Source organism: Engraulis encrasicolus, chromosome 3 (genome assembly GCF_034702125.1).
Source record: "Engraulis encrasicolus isolate BLACKSEA-1 chromosome 3, IST_EnEncr_1.0, whole genome shotgun sequence".
In the NCBI taxonomy this organism is placed as follows: Eukaryota; Metazoa; Chordata; class Actinopteri; order Clupeiformes; family Engraulidae; genus Engraulis; species Engraulis encrasicolus.
The window spans coordinates 28542559-28552558 of record NC_085859.1 but is presented as its reverse complement, the minus strand read 5'-3'; the positions used below and the strand labels follow the sequence as shown (position 1 = coordinate 28552558).

The window sequence follows — 10000 nt, the reverse complement described above, 5'->3', positions numbered from 1 at the left end:
GGTGTATGTCATTAGTTAACCTTAAAAGAGGCAATTGTAGTAGTAGTAGTAGTAGCCTTTATTTGTCCCAGTATGGGCAATTGTTTTGCAGTGGTGGTACACCTCTCACACCCGCACACACACACGCACCCACATAAAACATTTAACAGACATAAATAACCGTTTAAAACGCATAAAAAGGTGGAGGGGTTAAGATAAATGTGTAATCTAAGAGAAAGATCTACAGAATAGGTAAACATACAACTCATGGCTATATCTATGCTTCCTAGTGGAATTTAGCAGCTGAATAGCAGAGGGTAAAAATGAATTTTTATATCCATTTGTCCTAGCTAATGGGCATTTAAAGCGGGAACCAGATGGTAAAAACTGGAATTCCTTATGCAGGGGATATTGTATATAATTGTTATAGTATACTCTGAAGAAGGCTCTGCGCTACTATGCATGGGTGTCTGCCCTGATCATGTTTTCAACTTAAAAATAGCCATGTTTCAATAAAGGCATTTTATATATTTTTTGGATAAGAAGAGTGCCTTGGACTCCTTTTTGATGACACTTAGTCTTTTCCCCCACCCAAAAGAGCACCTTCAAGATCTTTTTCTACAGTTCCTGAGCACCTTGGAGTTTCTCTTCACTTCAGACAATATTCCATTTGAAACCGGAATGTTCCACAGCACATAACTGCACTCGTAGTCTGAGTTCCCCAAAGGGTCCCCCACTGGACAGCTGAGCTATACTGTACTGTACTCTTACTACCTTAGCCCTGCTCAGCTCTGCTCAGGCAAAGCAAACAGCAGCATTTTATACGACACGTGAACCTCTTTCCCCTGGTACATACAGCACACAGCAGAAAGTGGAAAAGCTGTGTAATCATAAATTCCTCAGACTAGTACCGGTATATACTGTGAGTGCATGCATGTGTGTGTGTGTGTGCGCGTGCGTGCATGTGCCTGCGTGTGCATGCGTGCGTGTGTGTGTGTGCATATGCATGCGCGTGTGTATGTATGTGTAGGCAGAGGAAGAGAGAGAAAGAAATTCTGAGCCAGAGCCATTCGACAGAGTACTTTGTAGCTGCTTTGTTCTCCATGAAATCTCACGAAGAAAAAAGACGACAAAAATGGGTGATAGCTGGGAAAATGCTGAAATATTTTTGCACGATGGCACATTGCTCTTCACGTAGTAGGTCAACGCACCATCTCTATTAATAGTCCCATGAGGTCGTGTGAAGTGGGTTTTCATCAGAGACACAGTTTCTCGAGTTTGTCCTTGAGTGCTTGGTGTACAACAGTATGCATGTTTGGCATGTTAGCTGGCCTCGGTCCTGGGATCATGGATGCTTTAAACGGAGCTCATGCAGGATGAGATCCGCTTCCCCCCCTATGTGTATAGAGGAAGTTTAACTGGGTGTTCTAGTGAAATGGAGGAGTATGGGGAGGTGGTGGGACAATTCAGAAAGCCTTCGCGCATGACAGGTGAAAGAGGGAAGGAGGGATTTAAATATGCGCGAAGGCGGGCGCAGTAATGACACCTGTCAATCACTCGCGGACTTCCTCCAGAACTACGTTTATATATAAACAACATTTAATGAGCGGCACTGTGGCAGTGAGACACTTATTGGCAGCACAGTGCACATTTAGTCCACTGGAAGACCTTCCCCTGACGCCGGCTCAAGGAGACATGGTGCACTCCCCCGTCCTCCTGTGACAAAATGCACAGGTAAGACATCTCTCAGCAGAGAACAGAGAGACGTGGGGTAGGAGGGGGAGGTGAGGGGGGAGGTTGAGGGACAGAGAGAGATTTATGATGTGCCGAGGGGAAGAGCATAGTATTTTCCTCTACAAGGATAAGACAAGGAACTGGAAGGGTGGAAAATCTAAAAAAAATTGGATTTAAATAACTTGCTGGTCCTTCATTATAGCAAGGTCAATTCTCTGCACTTGCTTCCCCCACCCGCCGACACTTTCCTCTCTTCATCCCTTCCTCCCTGTGCTTCTCTCCCATTCTCTCTATAGCATCTCTCTGTCCCGCCCTCCCTACAGTCTCTCTCTCTCTCTCTCTCTCTCTCTCTCTCTCTCTCTCTCTCTCTCTCTCTCTCTCTCTCTCTCTCTCTCTCTAAATAGCTTCTCGCTCTCTATCCTTTCCTCTTTACCCTCCTATAGCTTTTTTATCTACATAGCCTATATCTAATTCTTCACTCTGTCTCTCTGTATCTCTCTCTCTATGTCTCTCCCCCTTCTCTATCTCCCTCTGACTCTCTCTCTCTATCTCTGCCCCCCCCCTCTCTCTCCCTACTCATTTCTTCTCACTTTATCAGCAGTAGTGGCTGCCTGTCGGTGCTGAGGAGAGGAGAGGAGAGGAGTAGGAGGGAGTGGGACAGCTCCATTTGCACATGGCGGTCGGTCACGCGTGGCTCCTGTAGAATACAGATGAAGAAGGGGCCCCGGGGCCCCAGGCTGGGGCTACACTCAGTGGCGGAACAATTGCACATAGGGCCCCAGGGCAAGACACTTATAGGGCCCCCCATATGGCCTGCCCTGGTCACAATAGGGCCCCCACTACCAACACAGGAGGGCCCTGGGCCCAGGGACCAATTCCCTGCTTGCCCGCCCTATATCTCCACCCCTGCCTACACTGTAGAAGAATACAGTGTTTATTCACCACCTAGAGAGTCGATTTAACACCTTCTAGAGTGCATTTGGTCCCAGAGTACTCTCTAAGTGTTGGATTAACACTATATATTTTTAGTGTGTAGGCTAGGCTTGCAATGGCTATGCCATTCCATTATGTTGCACCGAGGCCACTTTTCATTCATTTCCCATGGGCAGCCAATTTGTCTGGCACACTGGCAGCAGGTGCTGTGCTGTGCTGTGCTGTGCTGTTCTATGATGTTCTATGCTGTGCTGATCTATGCTATTCTATGCTGTTCTATACTGTGCTGTGCTGTGCTGTTCTATGCTGTTCTATGCTGTGCTGATCTATGCTATTCTATGCTGCTCTATGCTGTGCTGTGCTATTCTATGCTGTTCTATGCTGTGCTGATCTATGCTATTGTATGCTGTTCTATACTGTGCTGTGCTGTGCTGTTCTATGCTGTGCTGGCTGGCCAAAGAAAATAGAGCTGACTGGCACCCAGGTTCCGTTGACAGCTTTGCCTGGGCCTAGGACAAATTCATCTGAAAGAGCCTGAGGCCCATGTACAATGAAGGTAATAAGGGCCCCAAGTCTTGGGCCCCTCTCTCCCTGGGCCCTGGGCTGACCCCTTTGTCCACCCCCATCCCCCCAACCCCCAAACTCTGTCAGCTTTCCTGCTGGCACCAACACCACTACAGATTTACCACAGCTCACCGGAACACGATCTGACCGTGGAGGGCAAGAAGTGTGACGCAGCGTGAAAGAGACACTGTAATGGCTTCAAAACAGGCTAGCCTCCACCCCCATCTTTTCATCCAACCACAAGGTTGTTTTCTTTTTTTTTTCTTTCAACGCATGCCCACATCTCGAGCCAACATCAAGAAAAAAAGGGAAAGAAAGGAAGCGGAGAATTGTCTCTTAGCAACTGGTGCTCTTAGAACCATTTGTGGCTCCATTATAAAGTAAACTCTTCAGAGGGCGCATTGATATGATTGAGGATGCTGTATAATTGTTATTCAAAACCACTGCAGCACCAGTCAGCAGAGCTAGCCTGGAATACTAATGGCAGACCTTGTTGTCTGAGTGCTGCTGCTGTTGCAGATTTGAAAAACTTTTCTTTCAACAAATAGAATCAAATGTAAAAAAATTGTGAGTTATAAGTACTGTGTGAATTAGTGTAATGATTAGACTGGAATCAGTGTATCAGTAGGCACAAAAAAATAATCAATCAATCAAACATGTAGAATAGCATCATCATATATGTGTATGATCTTCCCAAACAGTGTACACAGCATCATAGCTGCAAGAGCAGCATTGTCGTTACAACAAAGGCAGAAATCCCAGCATCAAAGCATCACAACAGGATCAGAAAACAAATGCTCTGCCTCATATATGCTCCAGCCAAGAAAACAAATGCTGATATAATCAAGGCTGAATGTATAGTGTCCTACCCTCATATGTAAACCTTTCCTAGTCTGTTTCTCCCTTACTATTGATGTCAGATTCACACAAATGCAGTTCTGGGGTGCTACCTTGCTACTAAAGAGGTACACCAAGTATGATTGAAATCTGTCGGTCGGGTCCCAAAGTGTCTGATTTCACGTGAAATGACCCAGCTGCACATCTTTTTGGAGTCAGAGCTAGACTTCTATTTGGAGACTTAAAGCTCTTTTTGGAGTCTTCAAAATAGTTTAGTTGTAGACCACTGGGCATCTTTTTGGAGCTGGAGCTTGACTTATTTTTGTCTTCAAGCTCTAAAAAGACGTCCAGAAGTTTTTTGACCACCCGTAAAGTACAATGACATGTAACCACAATACAGTTAAGAAAAGCTCTACTCACGTCGCCCCCTAGTGACGGCTGCAGCTCGTTCTCGGCGGTGGGGCTCAGGTCCTGCCTCATGACCCAGATGGGCTCTTTGGGCTCGTCCGGCGTGTAGGGCGATCGCACCGTACGCGTCTTCACCTCCTCGATCGCCTCCTTGATGTCCTTCCAGATCAAGGGCAACGGTAAACGTCAACGTTATGGTCCCAAACAGGGAAATGCAGATGGTCAAAGTGCATATACAAGGTGTAGGGCATTTTGTTTAACATATATATATGGGGAGGGGGGGGGTTTATTGCCTTTATTTGACAGGATAGTGAAGGTAGTGACAGGAAGTGAGTGGGCAGAGAGATAAGGAAGGGTCGGCAAAGGACCCGGGCCGGGAGTCGAACCAGGGTCGGCCCCATAGCAAACGAGTGACCTACCATGATTTGCGCCACGGTAGGGCACCACTCCATACATTACGTACATTATATTATAGATGGTACGGGGTAGAGTCGCAGGGGCAAAGTGAGGTTAGGTGCCTTGCTTAAGGGCACTTCAGTGAAAGGTGACATGGGAAGGATTAGAACTACTGCAAAGATAAACTCCCTAACTAGGCCACAGCTGCTCTGCATACTACATTATTAGGCCAATGAGCCTAGTGTAGGTATATTAAACGACTTGGCACATTAGGCCACATCCACACAAAATACAACGATGTCTTGATTCTTACCTGTTTCAAATACATTTTTTTTAAGTTTAATTTTTTTTTCAAACAACCTAGGCTTTCCAATCATAATAGTCCCCGATATCAGCTAAACCCCCACCCCTCTTGACTAACAAATGCTCTGCAATAAACACTGAATGTCTCTACTCCACCCCCATTCACTGACGCCATGATTTGCTACCTTGATGGCGAGGGAGATGGCGTCCCTCTTCTCCCGGCTCATGCGTTGCTGGGCAGGCCTGTCGCTAGGGCTGATGCTGGGCAGAGCCACTTCCAGCTCCAGCTCTTCCTCTTCCTCCAGGACATCCACACCCTCCTCGTCTGGAGGGGCCTCGTCCAGGGCAGCAGGCTGGGCTCGGTGCTCCGATTCAGGCCAATCTCCTTCCTCCAGGCCCATGGCGGCTCGCTGGAGGCTCTGGGAGCTCAGGCTCTCCTTCACCTCTGCCACAATCTGGTCAATGTCCTCCTCCTACAAGGCAAGGTAAGGTAAGACAAACACATTTCACCCAACATGGCAGTTCAGTAGCCTGGGCGAGAGCAACTGTTGACTCCGTCAACAGGAGTGTGTCTCCGTGGAGGCTGGAAGATACTCTGCCATTTAAATTCATTGGAGTTCCGAATTCAAATTAAAACCCATATTGTGCTTTATTAGCATGACTGTTACGATATAGTATATCGTCGCAAAAGCATACAAATAACAAAACAATAGTATGAATATAGTTACTTTAACCAATCAGTAACAGACGCAACCACTCTCAACTGTTTGCTGATTGGCTAAACCCTGAGAGAACCGAGCTCGAGGCCTTTGCCAGACGATGTGCGGAGCCAAAATCTTAGGATGGCGTCGCCAGGCTAGCAGTTCAGTGTGTTTCATATCAAATAAAATTAAATAAATTAAAAAAATATTATCATCTTCCTAGCAAGGCAAGGGATGATTTATTTTACCATAGTGTACACCAAGGTAGCTCAATGTCCTTCACATAAGGTAAAAGAAAGCACATAAGAAATTAAAATATTATAAAATTCAAGGTGTATGCGAAATGTGTACACAGTACACTAAAAAACATATAACACAAAAATGGATGGGGATATAAAAGACTAAAGGTGAAATATAAAAAAAGCAAAAAAATAAAATAAGCTATGGATAGGGACACATTAATCCCTTTGCACACAGCGCCTGATATAAACTTTGTGATGGAGTGACCATCACTAGGGTTGTGGGTGTGTTGTTGGGTGTGTTGTGGGACTGTCACGCCAACGAGCCTCTTTTAGGGGCCCCAGTTTACTACCCCAGAAAGTCCGGGTTCGAGTCCCGGGTGGGCAATTCTACTCCCCTTCGCTACAAATGGTGTCAGAAGTGCGATGGCTACCGTGAGGCCATCGGAAGCGTACCCATTGTGTGTGAGCCATAATTCCATGTGAGGGACATCCAGGATTGGTGACCACTGTGTGAGGGACCCCAGTGAAGGGTGAAGCATTGATGATGGGGCACACTGGATGGGAGAAGCATGATGGGCAGTTGCGTGAGGGACACCATGAGTGTGTGAAGCACAAGGGTGCGCTTCCCGAAGGAGAAGGCAGTGTGACGCAGTGACCATCACTAGGGTTGTGGGTGTGTTCTGTCACACCAACGAGCCTGGTTCTTTGGTGTAGCGGTCAGAACCCCAGTTTACTACCCCAGAACGTACGGGTTTGAGTCCCGGGTGGTCAACCATACTCCCCTTCGCTACAAACTTACTGTCACCAACATCGTAATGACCAAGACTCAATCTGTTACCTAATTCTCTCTGCAATGTCGTTATGATGTAGTTGAGTCTTTCAGCAATGAGTGATTTCTGCGTAAAGAGGCTAAGACATTGAAATTTGTACAATATAGGATTCACATACTGTAAATTAATAGAACAAAAAGTATGCCGACTTAAAATTACACTCATAGCTAAGGTAAAACAAGCAAATAGTAACAAAAAGATAGCGATAAAAAGAGAAACGCGAAAGTGAACATGAAAAAATAAGATAACGTTAAAAACCTGATCGCAGTGCTCGCAGCTGTCTGAGCGCGGATAAGGAGCAAACTCCGCCTCCTTCTCGGGGCTGTCCGACTCTCCGTCCGAGCGTTCGTCGTAGTGGTGGAGCCGGGAGCCCACCGCCTCCTGCTGCCGATAGCCTCCCCTGCCGCCGTCGCCGCTGTCATCCCGCTCCAACAGCCGGAAGCCTTGCCGACGCTCGCGGCAGCGCTGGCCCTCGCCCGCTGCCGGCCCTTCGCCCTCTGCAATCTCCTCGTACACGTGTTCCTGCAGCGCAGAGAATAGAAGAGGACACATGGAAGAGGAACGTAGGGGTCGGCGAGCTACGGCTTCTCTGTACTGTGTTTCTGTAATTGGGCTGTGTGTGTGCATATGTGTGTGTGTGTTCGCGTGTGTGTTATATGTACTCTTGTGTGCATGCGTGTTTGTGTTGAGAGGACTGCAAATAGCCGGCTTAAATAAGAAGAAAGCAAAGCAACTAGCTTTGAGCTTTAAGTATTGCTCACTTTCTGCAGTTATAGGCAGTTTGCATATATGGAGAAGGAGATGCCACTTGTATCCTTGAAGAGGCTGTAGAACAGTATAATTTTGGTGTTTATGTAAAAGACACATTATTGCTTCTTTAACAATGTTTGGGGCATTGTATTGTTTTCTCAACAATTATTGGTCCTCCCAGATAAACGAATCACATGTGTGAAATAGTAGAATGTGTAATATGTGAACCTGTGGGCTGTAGTCAGCGTAGGCCTCAGAGTAGGGCTCGTCTTCTGGAGCTTCGTCCTGGCCCTGCCCCTCCTCCTCCTCCCCCTCCTCCCCATCTCCCCCGACGCTCCCCTCTCGTCCTCCTCCGGAGGAGACGCGGTACGGAGCGTGGGAGTAGACGTAGCCGCCGCCAGGGTTCTGGGTCTCTGGGTCCAGGGTGCGGGGCCGCTCGGTGTTGGGCAAGGGGTCTCGAGGCAGCGGAGGTGCCTGCGGAGGATACTGGGGCTGCTGCTGCTGCTGCTGGTGGGGGTGGGGGTGCTGGAGCTGCTCCGACTCGGCGCTCTCCGTGTACTCGTCCGCCTCGGGCCGCAGCGTCAGCCCGTACGCGCTCTCGTCCTCGGCCTCCGTGGCCTGCATCGTGTCCCGCTCCGAGTCCCGTTCGAGTTCCGGCTCGGGCTCGGCTACCGCCTCAGCCTCAGCCTCAGCCTCTGGCGCCTCTCTGCCCACGTCCCCTATGTCGGCCACGTCGCCCTCGGCCCGGTCCGTGTGGTTGTGGAAGCCGCTCTCGGTGCTGGCCGAGCGGTTCAGCGCCGCGTCCGCCTCCGCCACGTCATCCTCCTGGTGCTGCTGCTGATGCGGCTGCTCCACAGGAGGTCTTGGCTGCGGCGCTTGAGGAGGAGCCTGGTCAAGATCAAGGTCAAGGTCAAGGTCAAGGTAAACTTTATGATCCTCCAGGGGGAAGCTCAAGTGCTTTAACATTACACATCTCCTAAAGACATACTATAAACATATAGACAATAGACACTAGACATACCACATTAATAGGACATACCACAAATAAATAGGGAATAAAACATGTGATGACAATGATATGATATGTGACAATAAAATAACGGTAGGAGATAAAAACAGACGATACAGTAAAAACAGAAGATAAAAGCAGAAGATAATAACTGTGCTGTATAAAACAAATAAAATGGATGTAAGTAAATTAGTGCAGGTGTGTGAACTAAAATGATGCAGTTGCTTTTGACTTGCTGTTATAGAGCCTAATCGCCTAATTGCTGATGGTACAAATGACTTGCCTGGGGCTGGGCTGCTTGTGGGGCCTGACGCTGCTGTTGCTGCTGCTGCTGTTGCTGCTGCTGCTGTTGCTGCTGCTGTTGTTCTGCCCTCTCGGCTCTCTCCGCCCTCTCGGCCTCCCTCTGTGCCCGCTGCCTCTGCCTCTGCTGCTGCGCCCGCAGACGGGCCTCGTTGTCCCCCTGCCTCCGGTAGCGGCTGACGGCAGGCCTGGGGATGGGCTGCTGCTGGGGCTGTGTCTGGCCCTGTGGCTGTGGCTGTGACTGTGGCTGCTGTTGGTGTTCGGCCCCGTCCGCATCCTCCACCGCTCTCCGCGAGCCCCTGGGTCTGCCGGGCTCCGAGGGGTCGTACCTGCGATACCGGGCGGGGGGCTGTTGCCCGTTGTCTCCCCCTCCCCCTCCGGTGTGCCCGTTGTTACTGGCATTGCTACTGCTGCCGTGATGATGGTGATGGCGAGATCGGGCGGGTCTGCTGCCGGGGACAGGGCCTCCCTCTGTGGGTGTCACCGCTCCGCCTCCGTTATCCTGCCTGCGCCTGTGCCCGTGCGGAGCCTGGTTGTGGTGGTGGGGGTGGGGGTGATGGTGGTGGTGGTCTGCCTCGGCTGCTTCACTCGGCTCCATGCCTAGTGGTGCTTCCTGCGGGTTCATGTTTGGCTGGCTGGCTGGCTGGCTGGCTGGGTGGCTGGCCCTCCTCCTAGCTGGCTAGCTGGCTAGCTGGCTGCCTTTGAGCGGTATGGAGCTTTATGCCACTCTATGCATTACCACCTCTGAGCTTGACTTGGCTTCCACGCGGTTCACAGTGACTACGGGCTAAGAGAGAGAAACAAACAAGGACACACATTTTACGTTTAAGTCTGTGCCCATGAATTTCAAATGCATCATTCACAGACAAAAATTAAGCACAGACACACGCGTGCAAGCACACATACACATACTCATACACATGCCCACGCACACACACGTGCACCCACCCACACACACACACACACACACACACACACACACACACACACACACACACACACACACACACACAC

General features: G+C 49.2%; 1 protein-coding gene across 1 annotated transcript in view; it reads right to left on the bottom strand.

Moving 5' to 3' along the window:
- apba1a (amyloid beta (A4) precursor protein-binding, family A, member 1a) overlaps positions 1 to 10000 on the bottom strand; it is a 104421-nt gene that overhangs the window by 34292 nt on the left and 60129 nt on the right. The window contains exons 3-7 of the mRNA XM_063194412.1: positions 9057 to 9766; positions 7906 to 8544; positions 7186 to 7449; positions 5340 to 5627; positions 4468 to 4614 (exon numbers count right to left, since the gene is read on the bottom strand). Of these exons, the coding sequence (XP_063050482.1) occupies positions 4468 to 4614; positions 5340 to 5627; positions 7186 to 7449; positions 7906 to 8544; positions 9057 to 9611 (1893 nt within the window). The 5' untranslated portion in view covers positions 9612 to 9766. The remainder of the gene's footprint in view (positions 1 to 4467; positions 4615 to 5339; positions 5628 to 7185; positions 7450 to 7905; positions 8545 to 9056; positions 9767 to 10000) is intronic.